Source organism: Castor canadensis, chromosome 10, assembly GCF_047511655.1.
Source record: "Castor canadensis chromosome 10, mCasCan1.hap1v2, whole genome shotgun sequence".
NCBI classification, from domain to species: domain Eukaryota; kingdom Metazoa; phylum Chordata; class Mammalia; order Rodentia; family Castoridae; genus Castor; species Castor canadensis.
Window position 1 is genome coordinate 70,375,028 of NC_133395.1, and position 24,678 is coordinate 70,399,705.

At 38.3% G+C, this 24,678-nt stretch overlaps 1 protein-coding gene across 5 annotated transcripts in view; it reads right to left on the reverse strand.

The window, feature by feature from the left end:
• Positions 1-24,678, reverse strand: part of Nbea (neurobeachin) — a 643,202-nt gene that overhangs the window by 127,714 nt on the left and 490,810 nt on the right. For all 5 annotated transcript variants that reach the window (XM_074043550.1, XM_074043551.1, XM_074043549.1 and 2 more), the window contains 2 exons: positions 4,001-4,118; positions 3,576-3,678 (listed from right to left, as the gene is read on the reverse strand). In XM_074043550.1, the coding sequence (XP_073899651.1) occupies positions 3,576-3,678; positions 4,001-4,118 (221 nt within the window). The remainder of the gene's footprint in view (positions 1-3,575; positions 3,679-4,000; positions 4,119-24,678) is intronic.

Genomic DNA, 24,678 nt, shown 5'->3' on the forward strand with positions numbered 1-24,678 from the left:
TGTTGGGCACTGTTTCTCAAACTGTGAAATCAAATCTGACATGACCACCTTCATTTTTTCTATTCCATCCTAACCTTTCATATAGCTCTTGTTTTTGAACACTACAACCACCAAACACCAGTTTCACAAAGGTGTCATTGAAAAGAATGAGTGTTATCTAATGTTGAAACTTACAAATTAAAAAATATTAAGTATCATAACATAAGGTGATCGTTTAATGTCATCAATTCTATAAATATTATCAGAGTGTATCCTTGGTAAATGAAGAATCTAATCAGATACAAAATAAATTGATTTCATTGCCTGAACAGAAAACACATTAACCAAAGAATAGCAAATCAGTTTGAAGTCTAGAATATGGGGAGTGTTTGCTAGTATTTTTTTGTCATTGTCGAAGGTAATGCTTTTAGGACCAATGTGAGTCGCCTGAATAGACAATACAGAATAGAAATTAAGAAAGTGGGGAGAGGTGGAGAGGTGGCCCAAACAATGTATACACATGTGAGTAAATGTAAAAATGATACAATAAAAAAAGAAAGTGGAGAAATAAGTAACTCACCTAAACATACATTTTCCTATCTATAAAATAAGATAAAACTTCCATTGCTTTAAGAATGTTGTTTTAATAACTATGGAAATAATATTTATAAACTAAAATACAAAGTATAGTCCCTAGGACATGGGAAGTACTCAATAAAAAACAGCTACAAATATGAATTAATTACAGGGGCATTCATTAGACTATGTTAGCTTTCTTCTAAACTTTTGCTTACAAAGCAACAATATGATTTGTAATGTGACTTTCTTTTTGGATTTGTCCAAAAATTGGCCTAAGTAACTTTGAAGTCAATAGTTCTGGTAGTAATACCTGCCTTGGAACTTGATAATTTGTTGTTTAAAATTATCTTAGGGCTTTAGCATTAAGTTCTCTAGAATTGGGTTAATTCTGCTTAACTGGCACAATGTAGTGTCAAGAAAGCAAAGCAAAGAATGGATCTCCACACTTTCTTGGTAACTCTACTAAGATGCTGGAGGGTTTCTTGTAGGAGCCAGGCATCATCCCAACTCTGACAATTCTCTAAATATAATAAGATCTTATATGTCACACACACACACACAGACGTTTATGGGTGTGGAAATGAGGGTGTGTATTTGTCTATATACCCAATTTTATCTGTGCATTTGTGTGTATATGCACATATACATGTGTAAATTTTATGCATATCTATAGTTTATAAAATGCCTTTACTTTATTCTCTGAAAAGATTCTTAAACATCCCTGCAATGGTATTGTTCCCATTTTATGGTAGATGAGAGTATGACTCCTCTTGTCAACCATTATCCATTCTTTTAACTAGTATTTAAGGAGTTCCTATTAAATACTAGGCTTTCTTATTGTTACCAGCAGATAACAGGCCCACATTCAGTGTCATCTCCACCCTCACCCCCAACTCCATCCTCTTTTCTGCTATTTGTAAGACTACACTTCTCAGGATGTATACAAAATTGAGCCTGCAAGAAAATTATTAGGAAACTAAGAATGAGTTGTGCCTTATGGAGAAAACAAGTGAAGGACAACAAATGACTTTATAAAGTAACAAAGAAAGCAAAAATACTGAGTGCTTTCTATTCAGAAAAACAATCTTCTGAATGTCAAAGAGAGACCAAATGTGGTTAAAAGAGAATTGATACTCACAATAGGTAAGGATGACAGTAAAAGAGCTACTGGGTGTTTTAAATGAACTCAGGTTCAGACAAGTTTAAGAACACTGAAGGAAATTACACATGCCACCTAGAAATCCTTTAGTAATCTTACAGGAATCATGGTCATTGGGTAAGATGCCAGAAGGCCGGAGATTAATTTTATAAACGAAAAAGTTAGACCTATTTGTGAGTTCTTAATGTTCATTCCTGGAAAAATTCTTGAATTGATGATTAAACCAATAGTTTGTAAGCACTTGGGAAAGGAAGTAGTGATTACTGTAAGTCAGCTTAGATTCAATAAGAACAAGTCTTGCAAAACTAACCTTATTGTCTTTGATAGATTGAATGAACTTTTTCTTTGACCTGCATTTTATATAAGTGCTTCATTATGTACTGATGTCTTAGTTTAATCTTGTCATTCTCCTAACAAATATCCTGAGCTTGTGTATACATGTCAGTGAATTGTTCTTGCACTGGAAGCTTAAAGAGAATAGATAAGATGTAATGCAAGGGAACCCCAGTTGAATAGCACTTAAAAAGCACTTCTGCAATTAGGCGCTGTGCTAGGTGTTGTAGATTAAAAGGTAAATAACACACTCCCTGTCTTTAAAACATCTGTAACCTATTTAAGGGAAGACAAAGATTAGCTTTCCTTTCCAAGCAGATAGAGGCTGCAGTAATTCTCAGGGATATATGTCTGTGTGGTTGCTTGTCTACCCAAAGCTGATCTTACTTTTTCCTCATCAGCAATCCCTCTTCTGTTCAGGTACGAAGTGTCAAGGAGTCAGATGTATGTTTTCCATAAATTCAAGGCAATCATTGAACCGAGCTGGCAAATTCACTCCCTATTGTTATGGGGTAAAAGGTGACCCCATTTTGGCCAGAGGGACTTGAGAAAAAGATTGCTGGAGGCTTCTGAGAAATATATTTCTTCCTCAGAGATATTCTCTTTGCCTTTTTCCTATTTTTTTTTTTTTGACTGTACTGGAGTTTGAACTCAGGGTTTCTTGCTAGGTAGGTGTTAGGTAGGCACTTTACCACTTGAGCCACTCTGCCAGCCCCCTTTTATCTACTTTAACGTAATTGTGTGAAGATGTGGTCTCTGGAATAATATTGGTGATTTTGTGAATGTGAGACAAAGTAAGAATCTTAAGATCACTGGATCTTGGACCTAATACTGGCAATGTCTAAACTCTATATTGTCTAAATTAAAACACACACACACACACACACACACACAGAGTGAGAGAGAGACTATAAAACCCTTACTTTTTGTCAAGTATTCCGTTTCTTGTATCCCAACAGAGACTAATTGATATTAGCAATGGACATAATTACTGACTGTGTTTTCTGCTTCAGTTATTATCTTTTAATAAAATAAAGTTTCAAAATGACTCTTCTAAAATACCAAGATTAAAAATTTAAGTAATGGTTAAAACTACACCATAATTAATGACTTTGAATCTCAGTAAACTCTGAGAGTTTTATTACTTTAATGAAGAAGCACTATAAACCTAAAATTTATATACCATTACATAGTGATTAATCACAAGCACCTTAAAGGACTTTTGGTATATTTCCTATATGATTTTAACCAGAAAAATGTCCTTCATTATATGTTAGTCATGACAGACAATCAACTGTTTCACTTAATTATTCAGATATGTGTTAAGTAAAATTCTGCCCTAATCATTCTGTTATTTTCAAAATAGCAGTTTTCATGTCCTTTTTCCCTATAAATAAGCCACAGAGAAAGAATTTCTTGGTCCCTGAAATAATTATAATGATACAACCATATTTACATTTCTGTCATTTTGCGAACTGAAATATGTGAACAAATCATAGACAATGTATAAATACGATACAATTACCTGGCTTGTGGTAAACCATAGCTGGTCCCAACTCCAACCCGAGGCAAGCTATAGACAACTTTTTTTACCGTTGCTTGATCAGGGAAATTAAACATAACTGAGGCTGTGGTAAGAAGAAAAGAATATGATTTAGACAGCCATGAGAAAGGTAATTGTCAGTTTAAGAAATAATTTTCATGATTTATTTGTAAAGGTAATGAATATTCATGGAAAATGGGCCTTCTCTTTAACTTTGTCCCTGTGAAACAAGGGTTAATATCTTAAGCATATTCTTTTTCCTTCAAAAAAGAATTTTTGTTTGTTTTAGTGAGAGCATACCAAAAGGAGAAACACAGTGGCAATAATCCAGACAGTATTATACCAGGTAAATGAATAACATGCAAATATAAGCACATTTTTCTTTTAGGTTATTTAAGAGGACTTACTTCGGTTTGCCATAAATACTTCCAGAGCAGTGTTTTGTAGAAGATAACGTCTTGAAAATACAGCTCGGATCTCACTGAACATCCATTTTCCATGAAGTCCCTCAGTGTATGCAAGTACCTAAAATAAACAATTTATAGGTAATTGGAAATTGATAAAATTGTGGTTTAGACTTTGGGAGTATCTTCGACAGTGCTGTACTAAAATTAGTGCATTGGAGATTATTCTCCTGAATTCATGATACATCACAACATTGCCAGTCATTTGCAAAAATGATATTTGTAAAAATTTCTGCCTTTCTAAATTGTCTTAGTTGGCTTATGAGGAAATTAAAGTGTAGAAAAACTATGTTCAATGTGATTTTGTAACTTAAGATAGAAAACATATTTTTGTGTCTGAGCATTGCATATATTAATTGGACCTGGTGACATACACTGTTGATTCTTCCCAGTATCCCTTCTCCTCTTTCTCCCTTGCTTATTGGATGCCCAGTTATCCCCAGAGGGTCCTTATGGTCATCCCAGGCAATAGATCATGGGTGGTCTAAATCAAAGGTCAGCAAACATGTGTTTTACAAAATATTTAGATATTTTTAGGCCATGGGGTCTCTGTTGCAACTATTGTGCTTTGGCCTTGTAGTCTGGGAGCAGTTATAGACAATATGTCAGTGAGCAGGTATGACTGCATTTTGGTAAAACTTTATACAAAAGTGACTTAATTTGGAACAAGGCCAGAATTTGGTGAACTCATGTTCTAAGTCAATCACAATGTTATTCCCAGTTTTCCCAAACTCCCTTGCAACTTTTGGGAAGGACATTTGTCAAGTCTGCAGCAAATACATTCTTTCTTGACACACCAGGGCATATTAACAATACATAAATGCTCTTTCTACTTGCATTGGCATATTCTGTTGCACTTGTATTTGCTTTAGTGGAAACAAAAATCAATGAGTTTTATTATACACTTGATTTCTTTGGCTTTGAAAACAAGTTTTAAGTTCCCTTTCACATTTCCTTTTGTTAGGAAAAAATATAAGATATATTATGTTTATAATCTTTTGGTCTTTTTATTTTTTGAAAATTCTGTTTTCTAAAACTTAATTCAGTTTATGTTTTTCCCTAGAAACTGGAAGGTTTTCAGAGGCAGTCCGACATCTATTTAAATCCTGAACCCTTGTGGAGTCAGACTCTTACTAATCTCAGCTCTGCATTTGCGAACAATTAAGACATTGGAAAAGCTACCTAACTCCACCAGATTTTTGTCCTCTGAAAAACAGTGACAATAATAGCTATTACTAGTTAGTTTAAGCAGTGATAATTAATGCAAACATGGTCCTAGCTATTAAGTTCGTTATTAAGTATAACATATAAGTTAGTATGTTCTTGTTGAGCATCATGTGACAACTGTTTTTCAGTTTCTACATATAAAACTTGGGTCAGTTGTGGTTGCTCATACCTTTAACCCCAGCTACTTAGGGGGCAGAGATCAGGAGCATTGCAGGTTGAGGCTATCCCTGGCAAAAAGTTATCAAGATCCCTCTCAACAAATGTGTAATTAAAACTACCCAGGGGGCACAGGTACGAGGATCTCAGTCAGAGACTGGCCCTGGGCAAAAATGTGAGGCCCTACGTGAAAAATAAGTAAAGGGCTGGTGTGTGGCTCAAGTGGTAGAGTGCTTACTACCAAATACAAGGCCCTGAATTCAAACCCCAGTAACACCCCTCCAAAAAAAGCTCAACTTCTTTTTATGCATTTCACAAAAGGTTTATAGTGACTTGTCACAATTCATATTTATAAATTCTTAATTAGCCATAATGGATTCCAGATTTGAATTTCATAGACCAGTATAACTTTTTTTAAATGGAAGGAAAACTAATACATGATTGTCAACTTCTTTCATGTGTATGAAGAAACATTTTAAGTCAAAAACTATCTTCAACTATGACTGTTATTTCACTAAGAAAAAGAAATTTAGGTCATTTGAAAACCCAAACAAGCTGGGCTCTGGTGGCTCAAGCCTGAAATCCTAGCTACTCAGGAGGCAGAGATCAGGAATATCCTGGTTCCAAGCCAGTCCTATCTTGAAAAAAACCCATCACAATAAAGGGCTGGTGGAGTGGCTTGAGGTATAAGCCCTGAGTTTCAAGCCCCAGTACTGAAAACAAAACAAAACAAAAACCCCAAACTGTAAGATGATGAAAGAACAGCTCTTCCCATGAAAGCTGCATTGGGCCCTTACACCAAGACTGGTAGCCAGGAAGGTATCTATGTGGATGTACCTCACGTGCATACACAGTCATCTTTTGACTCCTTTTGGGTTTTAGAAACCATGATGTAAAGAATATGTGCTCAAGCAGGTAGCTTAAGAAACAAAAGTTAGTTTGACTCTTTAAGTGTTCCATCTTAAGTTCTTATAAACCGTGCCAATTATGAGTTGATGGCCTCTCAGATCTACCTTAACTGTTAATGACATGCTTTGTAAAAATGAATCTGTGCCCTTTACATATTTTCCTCTGCTAGCTGGCATGATGATAAACTTTGTCAAGAAAGGGCACTGAGGAGACAGTGGAGTCCAGCAGCAGACTTCTGGTCTCCAGAGCCCAGCACCTGGGGAAGGCCATGCCAACAGCACTCATGGTGAGCAGTTTTCTCAGTACTTCGCTTGCGCTTGGGCAGTTCTGTAGCAGTCTCTCTGTTGAGACACCTCCCAGACGGTGGATTTCTGGAAAGTTCCAGGCAGACTCTAGGAAGCAACCACAGCAGGACCCCAGAGTAATTTTATCACTCCATGAGCTGCAGCCCATTCCCCAACAACTCGGGAGGACCTCATCCTTGGGTTCTAGAAGAGTTCTATAGATAGTGGCTGCTCCTTAATTGTGCTATTCCTGTATTCTTTACAGTTATCCCTATTTCTTACTAGCATTCCCTCGTAGCTCCAATCTCCTGTCATAATTTCTGTTACAATTATTTATATTATGCTTCTGTTGTATAAATTGCTATGTGGTTTCTCTCCACTGATTGGATCCATACTGATTCTGAAGCTTAGGAAGGTAGCATGGTGAGATTTTAGAAGGACCACTGGGGAAGGGTGTGGAGGATGAACGTGAAGGTTGTGAGACTATAGGCAGAGTGACCAGATGGGATCCTACTTCAGGCAAGTGATAAGGAGTCTAATCAGTTTGTATATATTTCAGAAATGTAAAGGAATATCATTTATAGTCGTAAATTCTGAGTTTATGGCGTGTTTCTATAAAAATCTGGGCATGAAGCCCAGGTCTGAAATACGAACTGATACTATAAAATTGTCTTGTGTTTTATTTATACCTTCACTGGTTATATAATGTCCTATAAGTTTTAGGACATTCTATAGTAACTCTTTAAGTTTGTTTTTCATTATAGTCTAAGACATTTTCCTAAGTCATTTAAATACTTTTACCTATAGTTGAGGTTTGTGGTTTTATGTTGTTAAGTCAACCTTCCTGTATCATCTGGTTTGTGCCTGCCTGCTTCTCCAAATTATTTAATATTCTATGAAATCTAATCGATGAACACAAACTACCCATTCAGTTTCATTTTCTGAAAACTGAATCAGCATGCTTTTTATTACATTATACAGGTCATAAACATGAACATTACAGCATTTGATCCCAAATCTTATGCAACTTTGTGATTTTCTTAAGTGACCACTGAACTGTTTGGCGGTAACTGCCTGGTATCCAAAAGAAGTAAAGGGAGAAAGAGTCCATGCTTGCTTCATGTCCTGAGGCAATGCACACAGGAAGCTATATAAAACACACGTACTAGGACCACCTTGTAAACTACCTACCCAAATGTGTGCTTAGCACATATTATCTGGTGATCATGTCGAAGAGAAATAGGGCTGCTGGGCATTCAAGTGTATCAGACATGTATAATGTTGTCAGAGACACGGACATAGCTGTCAAATCAACTTCCCCCCTTTCTCCTTTTAAGGCAGCTAATACTGTGCAACCTAAAAATTACTTGTTTAGTGATGGCTTCACTGACTTCATACCATCTAACGTATATATTAGAACAGTGTTAGAAATAATCTTTTCTTGGAATATGAAAATACCTAAATTTTGCATCAAGTTGTATTTCCTGCTAAAAACTGATGAAGATCTTGCAGAAGGCTGGACATGGTCTTTTTGGTGCTCACAAAGTTGTCATATTTAATTGGCACTTGCAGGTTCAGCAGCTTAATTAAGGGGCTTTTTTGCAATGTAAAGTTATGAATCCCCACTATAATTCCATATAAATTATCAATAGCTGAAGATCATAGTGAATATATTCAAGATGGAATAGTTCAAAAGCAGGTTTACAGTCACACATGCTCATCTATACTCTTTCCACATCTGCCAGCTGGATGAGGAGGATTCCAAACCCTGCAGGAAAGAGGAACCACAAGATAGAAGAAGCTTGAATGCTAAAATGGCCATTAAAAGACCATCTCTGACTGACCACTGCTGGTGTGGCACACAGCAGTGTTGTGCACAGCATGGCTGCACAACTCCCCTTTCCCACTTCCATGTCCTTCCTGGCAATACTATCTTCTCCCTCCCCCAAAGGCAAAGAAAAACAGGAGAGAGTAGGTCCTTTTTCCCACCTCCTTGTGCATGATTGCCATTCTCTTGCAAAGAGAGGCAAGAACCCCACTGGGGTCTAAGATCTACTGAGTGTGTCAGGAGCCTCAAAAAGAGACAATTTAAGCCTCAAACAAGTGTAGGAAGTGATAGAACAATAATGCCACCATTTTGTGAATGGCCAAAATGGCAGCCCTGCCCTTAAACAAATTCCTGTGCTCTAAGACAGCCCCACCCCTACCAGAGACTGCAGCACATGCGCTAACTTCCTTAACCTCCCCCTTCTATAAAAGCCACTGCTAGCCCAGATTCAGGGCTGCACCATCTTCCCCCCCACCCCATGGGCATGAGACTTTTCTCATGAGCTTTCTTTGTGAGCAGCGTTTTTCCTAACAGGAAGTAGATGTCCTATGATTGGATTCAGCAACACAACAACAATAAAACCCAAAACACACACCAAAAAGAGACAAAAACGGAATCTAATTGGGCTGTCACTTGAACGATAATCACAGATATTTATGACAATGAATCACTAGGTGATTTTTATCATACAACTTGGAAGGAGTACCGAACACTGAATAACACTGCTATAACAAAACTGCCACATCTTTCTCTTCATGTATATGAACAAGATTTTCAACACATCTATAAAAAAGAAAGGAGGAGCTCTAAGATTGATTCCAGTGTTTTTTAGCTATAAGTAATCATATTAGATATTTATCTTACTGAAATGAATTTTAATAATATACCTTTTATGTTTAGTAATTATTTTCAAAGTTCTCAAAATATCTATGTTACTGTATTATTATATTCTAACATTTGCAATAATGATTTGTTCCAGAATAAAAATTTTAACTGCTTAGAATTTTATAATCTTAGGAATTTAAAAACTTAAAATTTTAATTAATAAATATACACACTTTTGGAAGATTAGCATTATTATCAACAAAAGACTTTTTAAGCATAAATTTTTTAATTAGATAAATTTTAGAGAAAGTTGACTGGAAATATGAGTTCAAAGACAGTAATTCTATAAAATGTCTATTTTAGAAAGCTTATTGTAATTCTTTAAAATACATGATGGTCACAATTGAATAATTATTCTATTGGATATATTAGTTTCTGCTACTACTGATATAAAAATTTTATTTTAAAAATAGCCACATTTAGTTCATACCCCATCTGTGCCTCCAAAAAAAAAAAAAAAAAAAAAAGCCACATTTAGAACATGGTGGATGTCATATATTTGAGAAATATTTAAATTTATTCAAGGTGGTACACAGTTTTATAAAATTTCTTTTACAAGACTGATAGAAAAGGCAAAGTTAGGGAACTGAAATAGATCATCACTGCACAATAAAGCAAGCATCTAATACCTGACAGAGAAATTCCACTTTAGCCTTTCATTCAATTAATAATGAATGCAACGACCAAAATAAAACTGTCACATGGGTAAGCATTATAATCAGTTAAAAAAGAAATATAGACCAAAACGATTTATTACCCAGTCAAATCTTTTCATAAAATTTATATGGAAGTGAATTAATCCTGATGAAAATAATTCAGTAGTATGAAACTGAAAATGGGAAACGTTAGAAGTGGTTTTAAAATGATCAGGAAATTAAGCTGGCACAATGAAGGTGTACAGAAAATACATTCTCAATAAAAATTAAACAATGGTACTATAATTCAGAGTTTAAGCATTCATAACTGTGGCCATTATCAGTATATGGACATAAGGACAGATAAGGGATCAAAATACCCTATAGTTGGGGGGACAAGAGAGGCAGAGCCCCTGACCTCCACTGGGCCACAATTTGGTGCAGAATAATAATGGAGGGGATGAACCAAACAAGGATACTTCATATGGATATACAGAAATGTCACAACAAATCCCCGTGTACAACTATTATATTCTAATAAAAACCTTAAAAAACAAAAACAAGTGACAGGCAAGGCAGGGAAGTGGGAAGGAACAGTGTATTAAATAAGGTGTTGTGGGCAAGGGTCCAAGCTCTCTGAAGTTAAATCCCAGGAGGAGTGAGGTGAAAGTGAAATTAGAATAATAAGGGTCCATGGGAGGCCAGGGCTTAAGGTAATTCACCTTGGAGTTAGACTTTGGTCTGAGAACAATGGAGAGCCACTGGAGGGTTTTAATCAAAGAGGTGAGATGATTAAATTTGCAGTTTAGAAATCATTGCTATGGCTACAATGTAGAGGCTATTTTAACAGGAGAAAGGCGAGACTGTTCCAATAATCTATGTAAATTGCATTTTGTTTTACAATCAATGGTAGGAAATCATGAATCACTCAAAATTGTGTTTTACTTGAATCTTTTTAGCAGTATCTCGCCCTGTATCAAGTACTTTTAAATTGGTCTATTTTATTACCTTTAGCCCCTAAAAAACACCAGTCTTCAGGAAGGAAAAGACAAGGATGTATACTATTTATGTATTTCTTAAAAAACTTGCAGGTAGAAGCAACTCAATCAATTTTTGTTGAGTAAAATATTTAACATTTAATTTATAAATGAACTGAGTTGCAGCTGGAGTCCTCTGTGCCTACTTCATCTTCAAATACATACTTTCCAAATTACGGTAAAACTCTCAAAATGAAAAAGGATATTGGCAAGGTTTCTTCATTTTTGTCGTACTCCTGAATGTCCCTGTGTGTAAACATTATGTCTTTGGCTGTGTTTCCTCATGTTCTCAAATTTGGCACTCTGAAATCTTATATTTTCCCCTCTGCTGTTAGTTTACACTATTGGAAACATACTAGTTTCTAGTTTTTAGAAAGTAGAATATTAATTTCTCTTGTATCAATTTTTTGGGGAGAGGTTTTTTTTTTTTTTTTGTTTTTTTTTTTTTTGGTCTTTTCTTTTTTGGTGCTGGGATCACACCCAGGGCTTCGCACATATTAGGCAAGCACTGTACCACCTACATCCCAGCCCCATTATGACAATTTTTAAACTAATTATTTTCTTATATTTCACGTCATTAGGAGTTTTTAGTTACAGGTTTTTCTTTGAAGAAATCTGGCCAAAGGTCTGATTTTTTGGATATCAATTGCCAGCAAAATTATTTTCTCTTTTTGAAAATATTTCATGTCAAAATTTTAGGTACATTAAGAAATGGCACAAGAATAAAAGGGAGAGTTGAAGTAATTATTTCTGTAATAGACAAATCAGCCATAGCCTACAGAGCAGACATAAAAGAGAACTGCTTTTTACTTGAGACCTAATTATTTTGAGAACTCTTTTAACATTAAAACTTTTTATTATGAAAAATTTTAACAACACAAAAAAGTAGTGAAAAGTCTGCAATGAAGTGAAAAATCTTAATATTTTTCAATTTAAGGGATAAATGATCTATTCCCTAGTTAACATTCTTTTATGTTAACCTGGAGGAAACTATACATAATAAAAATACTAATGTACTTTTCAATTCTTACCCATTATTGCTTCAAACATTTAAAAATGTTTGCCTTAAATGTGTTGTCAAAATCACAGTAGAGTTTATGCACATGTTATGGTAGATGGAAGGTATTTTAAAGTCATACCTATTATTGGTACTATCCCATATTTATCCATAAAATATTTCTCAGCTCCCCAATGTGTCATTTTCTGTCACACTCCTGTGTCCTCAAACTTAATGTTTCCCAATCCCTCCCTGTTTTATTCTTTTGATCAACTCTTATTAATGATTAAGCTATGAACTTACTGCTCTCTCTGAGATGGACCACCTTTTTATAACATATACCAAAGTACATCATCCTTGCTGACATACCTTCTGGTGTCTTTTGCTAACCTGTGAACTATTGAGGATAGGAATTTTCAGTGCTTCTCTGCATTCTTTATGCTTAATACCTCTAGAGCCCAGTAGCAACTTAAACACATTCTAATGAACTATGAATACCTTTATTGATCTATATTTAATAACATACATGTGCAGAAATGTTATAGTCTATACTAATTAACAACAGTCTTTAGGAGTCCCAAGTTGACTTCTAATTCACTACGTATTGGACAGGGCATGAATAGTGCTCCCTTTTAAGAAGTTTGTTTGCAACCCCACCACCCTGGCCACAGAGGATTAAGCCACGGTGAAAAGCTAATAAAAAAGTAGCTACCTAAGTAGAAGAGCCAGGATTCATGGGTGTGAAAACCCTGGCCCTCAGAACCACACTATGTTGGCCAGCTGACCCAATGAGATAATCTAGCATAATGATTTGAATGTGAGATAATCAGAGACAACCCATGCAGGAGAATGGGAAGAAACCAAAGGACAGTAAGAAGCAGTCAGCAGGAATCACAAGACAACAGGAATTCTGAGGAAGCAGAAGCCAACACAGAAAGAGATGACATGAGTCTAGCGATATACATAATCTGTCTCCTGCTCCATACTCACCTGTACCACTTTGCCATCCTGGCTCCAGCGACACTGGCTTCTTTCAGTCTCCTCTGCAAGCCATGTTGTGTCCTATCAAAGAGCTAATACACATGTTCCTCTCTCTCTCTCTGGAACATCTTTCCTCTTCTATCTGCCAACTTCGCATCTCAGTCTCCATCTTTCTTTTTACTTGCTAGTTTTTCAACTGACTTCCATGGCTAGTTAAAATTTCCTTATTGCATATTTTCAAAGTACCAGATATAGACAAGTTCTCTTCGTAGTACATACCACAAATGTATTTTGTAAATTTATTATATATTTTATTAATGGAATCTCTTCCACTAGACAGTAAACTCTTTTGCCATTTGTTTTTCCTTATTACAGTATTCGTATTGCTTAGCATAGTACCTACTACCTACATTGTAAAAGTTTTGTTGAATGATTGAATTAAAGGTATATATGGAGTCAGTCTGGGAGCAAAAGTGTAAACAAAGACCAAGAGTAATTGTCATTATAATGCTAATGGTATTTATGGTTGGAGGAGCATTTAAAAAGTGGGTTATTGGGGCTTGAATGAAATCCCAATTTTTCAGAAGGCCTAATGAGAATTTCCCATTTGTTCTCCATTGTGCTTTCTTAAAGAAAACTGTAATAGACAGTGATGCTAACCTACCTAGAACCCACTTTTGCCTCCCCACCCCACCACCTCCACCTTCCTGATTAACACAACTCTGATCGTGTTCATACATCACATTCCCTTCGTAACACTTCTTTTTGTGGGGAGGGGCTGTACTGGGGTTTGAACTCAGCGCTAGGCAGATATTCTACCACTCCCCGTCAGTCCCTTTTTGTGTTGGGTATATTGGAGATGGGGTCGCCCAAACTCTTTCTCTGAGGTGGCTTTGAACTGCAAAACTTTCAGAACTCTGCCTCCTAAGTAGCTAGTGTTATGGGTGTGAACCACAGGCACCTCCACCCCCACCGACACATCCACTTTTAAGTCAGGACACTCTGACCCCACAGCCAGTCCCAAAGGTAGACTAGGTTTGGAGAATTTTCCACACTCTTAAAGGGGAGGATGTTTCCTCTTTCCTCTGCACTTTCCTGACCTTATACTGATTCTTGGAAGAGTTGAAGCCACATTGCTATTGGTGTGAGAAACAGGACAAACCAAGATGACAGAGTGGATGGGCAATGAATGTGGGCTTTTTCCTTTTATTATTCATATGTGCATACAAGGCTTGGGTCATTTCTCCCCCCTGCCCCCACCCCCTCCCTTACCACCCACTCCGCCCCCTCCCTCTCCCCCCCACCCCCTCAATGCCCAGCAGAAACTATTTTGCCCTTATTTCTAATTTTGTTGTAGAGAGTATAAGCAATAATAGGAAGGAACAAGGGTTTTTGCTGGTTGAGATAAGGATAGCTATACAGGGCATTGACTCACATTGATTTCCTGTGCGTGGGTGTTACCTTCTAGGTTGTGGATGAAAACATCCACAACCATTCTAGGTTGTGGATGAAAACATCCACAACCACACAAATCAATCACCCCTGGAGACCACTGGAATCAGGATCTACTTATCCATGACTTATCTTGCTATCTATCATCCACCTATCTATCTATCACCTGTCTATCTACATATCCATCCATCCATCTCTAATGAAGCCATTTGAGTTAGGGCATCTGTACTTGCAGCTAGAAGTTTTCTGATACAAAGCCTTATTATCTGATGTAGTCTTCATGTCCCTGTTCTTTGCACAAGGAAAAAGGCCAGACATATATTGATGTTTCTGCATTATCTGCTCAATGTTCTGTAAACTTACAACTCTTCTAAATAATAGTCTACTAGAATTACAAAAAGTGCAGATATTAAACATTTCCATACTTTGCTTATATTCTAGAATAGCTTCCACTTTTTGTCTTCCTGGTAAATTCCTTTTATGTATTAAAACCTACTACTCAAAGCAACATTTATTCAGAAGATATTTACACTTTACCAAGTATCTGCCAGGTAGGCAGGGGCCAGGAATATGAGATGAACATGAATTAACTGTCACATTTGAAAGGCCTTTCTTTCTTCAGTGATAATTAGCAATTAAAAAGTGTTTTAATAACATAAGAGTTCAGAGTTTGTAAAGCGTATTTTAGTTGGAAATCCTGAGGATATCTGAACACTCACAGATGCAACCTTGGGGTTCATGAAGATTTTTCTTTCTCTGACAGCCAGAGCTATTCTAGCATTGCTCTTCCCCCAAGAGATGCTACTATGCTCACTGTGGAGGCCCAGTAGATCAGGTCTCATTGTGCTGTGGATCTGCCCAGGTCAGCGTGAGTGTTATGCTTGGCACAGTCCCTCATCACACTAGAATGTATCAGTAAGTACACAGTTTGAGGCCAACCTGGGCAAAAAGTTAGCAAGAGTCCCATCTCAACAAATAAGCTGGGTGTGGAGGGGCACTTCTGTAATCCCATCTATGCAACAGGCTCAGGTAGAAAAATCACAGTCCAAGGCTGGTCCCTTGGCAAAAATGTGAAACTGTCCCAAAAAATAACTAAAGTATAGAGGGCTGGGGGCATGGCTGGAGGGTATAGTATCTACCTCGCAAGCACAGGGTCCTGAGTTCAAACCCCAGTACTGCAAAAACCAAAACAACCAACTCAGTTTAACTGCATATGGCTCAGTAAATGTCCCCTGCCTGTTACATGAATGTTTTCCACATATATATGCAATAAGAGTAAAAGGAGGTTTTAGGAACCTCCCAACTTGTAGACCATCAAAATAGTACTTCTTGGGTTAGGTATCCCCTAAAAGTCTCAGTCTTAAGAAAATGCCCCAGGACTGTTTTCTCCTGCTGCTGCTGCTCATTTTACATTCCTGTGTGCATAGCTGTATGTCTGCAGCAAGGTGCTACTTCACTGAGGACCGCCACTTGCCTGTTTTATTGGAGTATCAGAAGCAGGTTCTGTTCGCATCATCTATGAGGCTCCAAATATTGTGCTGAGTGCTAGGTAACTTCTTTCTGGGGCTTTTAAAGACTCATGGAGCAATTCCATTTCACTGAAGGAATTAATTAAGTGAGCTCCTGAATTTAATACTCTCAGCTGTCCCCACTGTAAGAACATTGTACTTCAAAAGGCAAGAGGCATTCCTGAGCACTCACTGCAGAAGGGATGAGCCCAGACACTGATTTTAAACTGAGTTATCAATCAGTGGTAGCTCTACAGAGGACTGGATGCCACTGAGAGCAGAGAGAGCATAGTTGTAAGATTCAACCCGCATCTTGGAAAGAGTACTACTCTGAAAGCACGCTGGAGAATGACTTCGAAATCTGAATGAAGCCAATAAGATGTGGAGGAAGTCTCGTCTAAGACAGTTGCAGTAGTGGGAAGAGAAGGGGAAAGAGAAACAGAATTAATATGGCTTGGTAACTAGATGGAAGGAATAAAAGGTGTTCCAAGTGTTTCTGCCTCCAGAGGCGAGGTGAATGGAGCTCATTGCCATTTCCAAGGTTTAGAATTATGGGCAGACTACAAGTACTGTGAAAAATTTAAGCAGCTCAGCCAATCCAGACACTAGATATGGCCATAACTCTGTTGGCTATATATGTGTGTGTGTGTGTGTGTGTATAAATATACATATATATTTCTTTCTGCAAAGAAATCTGTTAACAACAACAACAAAAAAAACCTACCTATATTTTGATAGAGTAATAATGTCGCCATTTTGTGAATTGGCCAAAATGGCAGTCCCGCCCTTAACAGAAATTCCTGTGCTCTAAGACAGCCCCACCCCTACCAGAGACTACCATGCATGTGCTAACTTCCTTAACTTTCCCATTCTATAAAAGCCACACCTGGTCCAGAGTCTGGGCTGTGCCACGTTCCCCGGCCAGCGTGGCGGTTCGAGCCTGCCATTAAAATTTGCTCTTGGTTGTGAGACTTTTCTTGTGAGCTTTCTTTGTGAGCGGCGTTTTTCCTAACATTTTGGTGCCAAGACTTGGATTGGGTGCACTCCTGGCACTGATCTTGCTCTCCTGGTCTCCCCCCCATACCCCCCCCATCAACTCCCATTCCCTTTCTCCGGGATCTGAGCTGCTTTGCCGGAACCCCTGATCCTAGAAAACGCCACTCTCTCACACCTCACAGGGAATTTCCTCTGCCCCAGCATGCCTCCAATCGCCTTCCACCACCAGCCAATCTTCCCTCAAGGTCCTCTCTCGGTGAGTCCTTCTCCCACGCAGAGCTGTGATCTCTCTCCCACTTACTCAAAATCCTAGAGCTAGGTCTCAGCTTGCTCCCATCCCTGGGAACCGGGCTCCCCACTAGGGACTGTGGACCACCAGGGTGAAGATGTTCCCTCAGTTACTCCACATCTACTCTCTCCTGAGGACCTGATATTTCGGGGATGCCCACCACATTTCTTCTCAGGTCAAGCCTCACCATGGGAGTTGGACCATCCAAAAATCCTTCACACTCCCCAATGGGATGTCTTCTGGCCAATCTTGGGCCCCTACACCTCATGCCTGATCTTAAGCCCCCAAACCTCATTTTTTTCTGTAATCAGGCATGGCCCCAATATCCATTAGACAATGTCTCCAAATGGCCACTTAATGGCACTTTCAACCCCAATATTTTAAGGGATTTATATAATTTCCATGAGTGTGCTGGTAAATGGAAGGAAATACCCTATGCCCAATCCTTTTTCAATCTCCGCACCAAACCCTCCCTCTGTACTTCCTGTTCCCCTGTGCAGGTTCTATTAGCCTCTAAGCCAGTTTTTTTTTTGTTTTGTTTTATTGTTTTATTATTCATTTGTGCATGCAATGCTTGGGTCATTTCTCCCCACTGCCCCCACCCCCTCCCTTACCACCCACTCCGCCCCCTCCCTCTCCCTCACACCCCCTTGATACCTGGCAGAAACTATTTTGCCCTTAGCTCTAATTTTGTTAAAGAGAGAGTATAAGCAATAACAGGAAGGAACAAGGGTTTTTGCTAGTTGATATAAGGATAGCTATACAGGGAGTTGACTCATATTACTTTCTTGTGCATGTGAGTTACCTTCTAGGTTAATTCTTTTTGATCTAACCTTTTCTCTAGTTCCTGGTACCCTTCTCCTATTGGCCTTAGTTGCTTTTAAGGTATCAGCTTTAGTTTCTCTGCATTGAGGGCAACAAATGCTATCCTCACCCCTTCCTTGTGTGCTCTCGCTTTTATCATGTGCTCAAAGTCTAACCCCCTTGTTGTGTTTGCCCTTGATCTAATGTCCTCATATGAGGGAGAACATACGAATTTTGGTCTTTTGGGCCAGGCTAAACTCACTCAGAATGATGTTCTCCAATTCCATCCATTTACCAGTGAATAATAACATTTTGTTCTTCTTCATGGCGGCATAAAATTCCATTGTGTATAAATACCACATTTTCTTGATCCATTCGTCAATGGTGGGGCATCTTGGCTGTTTCCATAACTTGGCTATTGTGAATAGTGCTGCAATAAACATGGGTGTGCAGGTGCCTCTGGAGTAACCTGTGTCACAGTCTTTTGGGTATATCCCCAAGAGTGGTATTGCTGGATCAAATGGTAGATCGATGTTTAGCTTTTTAAGTAGCCTCCAAATTTTTTTCCAGAGTGGTTGTACTACTTTACATTCACACCAACAGTATAAGAGGGTTCCTTTTTCCCCCGCATCCTTGCCAACACCAGTTGTTGGTGGTGTTGCTAATGATGGCTATTCTAACAGAGGTGAGGTGGAATCTTAGTGTGGTTTTAATTTGCATTTCCTTTATTGCTAGAGATGATGAGCATTTTTTCATGTGTTTTTTGGCCATTTGAATTTCTTCTTTTGAGAAAGGTCTGTTTATTCATTTGCCCATTTCTTTATTGGTTCATTAGTTTTAGGAGAATTTAGTTTTTTAAGTTCCCTATATATTCTGGTTATCAGTCCTTTGTCTGATGTGTAGCTGGCAAATATATTTTCCCACTCTGTGGGTGATCTCTTCAGTTTAGAGACCATTTCTTTTGATAAGCAGAAGCTTCTTAGTTTTATGAAGTCCCATTTATCTATGCTATCTCTTAGTTACTGTGCTGCTAGGGTTCCACTGAGAAAGTTCTTACCCATACCTACTAACTCCAGAGTATTTTCTACTCTTTCCTGTATCAACTTTAGAGTTTGTGGTCTGATATTAAGATACTTGATCCAGTTTGAGTTAATATTGGTATACAGTGATATACATGGATCTAGTTTCAGTTTTTTGCAGACTGCTAACCAGTTTTCCCAGCAGTTTTTGTTGAAGAGGCTGCTATTTCTCCATCATATATTTTTAGCGCTTTTGTCAAAGACAAGTTGGTTATAGTTGTGTGGCTTCATATCTAGGTCCTCTATTCTGTTCCACTGGTCTTCATGTCTGTTTTTGTGCCAGTACCATGCTACATTGCTTTGTAATATAGTTTGAAGTCAGGTATTGTGATACCTCTAGATTGTTCTTTTGACTGAGTATTGCCTTGGCTATTTGTGGTCTCTTCTGTTTCCATATAAATTTAACGGTAGATTTTTCAATCTCTTTAATGAATGTCATTGGAATTTTGATGGGAATTGCATTAAACATGTAGATTACTTTTTGGAGTATAGACATTTTTACTATGTTGATTCTACGAATCCATGAGCAGGGGAGATGTCTCCACTTTCTATAATCTTCCTCAATCTTTCTTCAGAAGTTTATAGTTTTCCTTGTAGAGGTCGTTCACATCTTTTGTTAGGTTTACACCTAGGTATTTGATTTTTTTTGAGGCTACTGTAAATGGAATTGTTTTCATATATTCTTTTTCAGTTTGTTCTTTATTAGTCTATAGAAATGCTAATGATTTTTCTATGTTGATTTTATATCCTGTTACCTTGTTGTAGCTATTGATGGTGTCTAGAAGCTTCTGAGTAGAGTTTTTTTGGTCGTGGTGAATAATCTTTTTGATGTGTTGTTGAATTCAGTTTGCTGTTATTTTGTTGAGGATTTTTGCATCAATGTTCATTAAGGAGATTGGCCTATAGTTCTCCTTTTTGGAGGTTTGGGATAAAAACCAGGTTTGCCTGGTTTTGGGATAAGTGTAATACTGGCTTCATAAAATGTGTTAGGAAGTTTTACTTCTGTTTCTATTTTGTGGAACAGTTTAAGGAGGGTTGGTATCAGTTCTTTTTTAAAGGTCTGATAGCATTCAGCAGAGAATCCATCAGGTCCTGGACTTTTCTTTTTGGGGAGACTCTTGATTGCTGCTTCAATTTCATTTTGTGTTATAGGTCTATTTAGGTGATTAATTTCCTCTTGGTTCAGTTTTGGATGATCATATGTATCTAGAAATCTGTCCATTTCTTTAAGATTTTTGAATTTATTTGAATATAGGTTCTCAAAGTAGTCTCTGATGATTTCCTGGACTTCCATGGTGTTTGTTGTTATCTCCCCTTTTGCATTCCTGATTCTACTAATTTGGGTTTTTTCTCTCCTCATTTTAGTCAGGTTTGCCAGGGGTCTGTCGATCTTGTTTATTTTTTCAAAGAACCAACTTTTTGTTTCATTTAATTCTTTGTGTGGTTTTTTTTTTTTGGTTTCTATTTCATTGATTTCAGCTCTTATTTTTATTATTTCTCTCCTATTTGTTTTGGGATTTGCTTGTTCTTGTTTTTCTAGGAGTTTGAGATGTATCATTAGGTCATTGATTTGGGATCTTTCAGTCTTTTTAATATATGCACTCATGGCTATAAACTTTCCTCTCAGGACTGCCTTTGCTGTGTCCCATAGGTTCCGGTAGGTTGTGTTTTCATTTTCATTGACTTCCAGGAACTTTTTAATTTCCTCTTTTATTTTATCAATGACCCATTGTTCATTAAGTAAGGAGTTATTCAGTTTCCAGCTGTTTGCATGTTTTTTGTCTTTACTTTTGTTGTTGAGTTCTAGTTTTATTGCATTGTGATCAGATAGTATGCACAGTATAATTTCTAATTTCTTATATTTGCTGAGGCTTGCTTTGTGCCCTATGATATGATCTATTTTGGAGAAGGTTCCATGGGCTGCTGAGAAGAATGTATATTGTGTAGAAGTTGGATTAAATCTTCTGTAGACATCAAGTAGGCCCATTTGATCTACTGTATATTTTAGATCTTGGATTTCTTTATTGATTTTTTGTTTGGATGACGTATCTATTCATGATAATGGGGTGTTTAAGTCTCCCACAACCACTGTGTTGGAGTTAATATATGCTTTTAGGTCTTTCAGGGTATCTTTGATGAAATTGGGTGTGTTGACATTGGGTGCATATAGGTTGATAATTATTATTTCCTTTTGGTCTATTTCCCCTTTTATTAGTATGGAATGTCCTTCTTTATCTCATTTGATCAATGTAGGTTTGAAGTCTATTTGTCAGAGATAAGTATTGGTACTCCTGCCTGTTTTTGGGGGCCACTGGCTTGGTAAATCTTCTTCCAGCCTTTCACCCTAAGCCTATGTTTATTTCTGTCAGTGAGATGGGTCTCCTGTAAGCAACAAATTGTTGGATCTTACTTTTTAATCCATTTCCTCAAGTGGTGCCTTTTGATGGGGGAATTAAATCCGTTAACATTAAGTGTTAGTACTGATAGGTATGTGGTGATTCCTGTCATTTAGTTGTCTTAGTTGTTTGAAGGTTTGATTGTATGTACCTAAGTTGAGGTTACTCTCTACTTTCTTGCTTTTTCTTTTCCTGTATTTTGGTTCTGCCTGTCCTTTCATGGTTATGATGGGTTTCACTTTCTGTGTGCAGAATCCCTTGAAGAATCTTTTGTAGTGGTGGCTTTGTGGTCACATATTGTTTTAGTTTCTGCTTAACATGGAAGGCTTTTATTGCTCCATCTATTTTGAATGACAGTTTTGCTGGGTAGAGTATCCTGGGGTTGAAGTTTTTTTCATTCGGTGCCCGGAAGATCTCACCCCACGCTCTTCTTGCTTTTAATGTTTCTGTTGAGAAGTCTGCTGTGATTTTGATGGGTTTACCTTTGTATGTTATTTGTTTTTTCTCTCTTACAGTTTTCAATATTCTTTCCCTAGTTTCTGAACTTGTTGTTTTAATGATGATATGTCATGGGGTAGGTCTATTTTGATCTGGTCTGTTTGGTGTCCTGGAGGCCTCTTGCATTTGTATGGGAATATCTTTCTCTAGATTTGGGAAATTTTCTGTTATTATTTAGTTGAATATATTGCACATTCCCTTTGCTTGCACCTCTTCTCCTTCTTCGATGCCCATGATTCTCAAGTTTGGTCTTTTGATGGAGTCGGTGAGTTCTTGGATATTCTTTTCACAGGTCTTGAGTTGTTTAATTAATAATTCTTTGGTTTTTCCTTTAATTACCATTTCATCTTCAAGTTCTGAGATTCTGTCTTTTGTTTGTTTTATTCTGCTGGATTGGCCTTCTGTTTTGTTTTGCAATTCTGTTTCATTCTTTTTTCTGAGGTTTTCCATATCCTTTGTCATTTCCTCTTTAATGTTGTCTATTTTTGTCGTGAGTTTATTTATCTGTTTATTAATCATGTTCTCTGTTTCACTTTGGTGTTTATACAGTGCTTCTATGGTTTCCTTTTTTTCTTCTTTTGCTTTTTCAAATTCTCTATTTTTGTTGTCTTGTAATTTCTTGAGTGTCTCCTGTACATTTTGGTTGACCCTATCCAGTATCATCTCTATAAAATTCTCATTGAGTACCTGTAGTATGTCTTCTTTTAAATTATTCTTGTGGGCTTCATTGGGTTCTTTGGCATAGTTTATCTTCATTTTGTTGGAGTCTGGATCTGAGTATCTGTTTTCTTCATTTCCCTCTGGTTCCTGTACTAATTTTTTGCTGTGGGGAAACTGTTTTCCCTGTCTTCACATCATTGCCCTTGATATTGTTATTGTCCCTGTACTGTGTGTAATTAAGCATTTTCTGGCTTGTAATAATAGCACTAGTGATATTTAGAATGGAATGGTGAGAGGGGATGGAAAGCAAAGAAGTTAAAGGAAAAGGGAAAAACAAATAGTCAAGTAGAAAAACAAACAAACAAACAAAAAAAGTTTCAAAGATATAAACAGGGAGAGACAGTGTACTAATCAGCCGTAAGCTTGTCCGTGTCTTTCCAAGCCGTCTGGGTGCAGGCGACTGGTGGCTTGGGGGCCCTCCTGGTTTCTCTGCTTAATGTGAAGTGGAGATGCTCTGCGTAGGCTGGAGGTGTGGAGGGGTTAAAGTTTTGCCTGTTCTCGGTGGCTTTGCCTGCAAGGTGTGTTTCCAGAGTTTCTCCACAATTTCACTGTAGTAGGCACGCTTTCTGCTTCCTCCCTCTAGCTGCCATCTTGGAATCCAATCTGTTTTGTCTCTTGAAAAAAATTGATTTGTCTCATCTTAAATCTTGTATAAGTAAATAGGGTTTGTCTGCTGTGGACCGGCAAGGTGAGTGTGGCCTTACCCCCGGCTCAAGTCCAGCACCGAAGGAGGTCCCCAGAAGAGCTGCCCCTCCCTGGAGAAGAGGAGCCCGAGTGCCCTGGTTTGCAAAGCAGGTGGGTCAACCAGCTTCTAAATGAACCAAATTCTCTCCCAAACCCCCTCCTTCCCCATGTAAGCAGACTTCTTGCAGTGCTTTCCCTGCCTGTCTCTTCCTATCTTCCTGAGGGACTTTCACATCATGGTGTCAAGCCACTCCTTGCCAACTCTGGCCTCAAGGTGATTCCAGCTCTGGGAGAGCTCATGCTCCCTCCCTGTGGGCTGAAACCAAGCCTGGGGCTTATTCAGGTACACCTCATGCTATGTTGGGGGAGTCCTGTTTGATTATGGCATCTGATGAGTACTTCTCTTCCCCCCCGCAACGTCTAATGCCCCTTTTTCCTGAGACAGTGACTGGAGAGTGGATTTTTCATGTTGCTGAAAGTGTTCCAGTACCAGTCAATGTCAGTGCCCTAGAGGCACAGGCGATGGCTAATCCCTCAAGCGTGTGTCATGCCTCCAGGCTCTGCCTTCCCCTGCCTTACCTAAGATGTCAGGACACCTTTTCTGCCTCCATCATGGTCTCACCACATGTCCTCTGTCTCTGTCTGCCTTCCCCTCCCTGGGCTTACTGGGACCCTGCCTCCCATGAAAAACCTGTAGCATGGTATTTTATAACTTAAGTTATTCCAACTAGTTTGCCAGGCCTCTCAGTCTAAAGTAACTGTAAATCAGCTGCTAGACAAAAGCGCTTACAAAAAAAACCAAAAAACAAAAAACCTGCGGCTGCCACACCAGCGCCCTAACTCTGTCCCCACAGGGGGAGGAGGGAATGCAAACAGATGTGCTCATGTACAGTGGGAACACCTGCCATAGCTAAGAGAATCCATAGGCCAACCCAACACACATCCTAGGCCGCCAGCCACACATGGCGGTGGCTGTGGCCGGCCGCCACTTCCCTAGAATAAACACGCGCAGAGTACACAGGAAGGCGGGAGGGGCAACAGGCTGCAGGATCAGGCCTAGGCAGCCAGGCTCGCTTGTCCTGGGTGTGTGTGGAGGGGGTCGGTGCCTTGGTGCACCCTGCTCCTAGCCCCACCTCACACCTCAGGGCACTAGATTCAGCCCTTGTAAACCAATTGTTAGCTCAGGGTTATATGCCCAGAAATCGCAAAATGGACAGTATGGTACTGTTTTTGGCCCAGGATGTCCTCTAAATGAT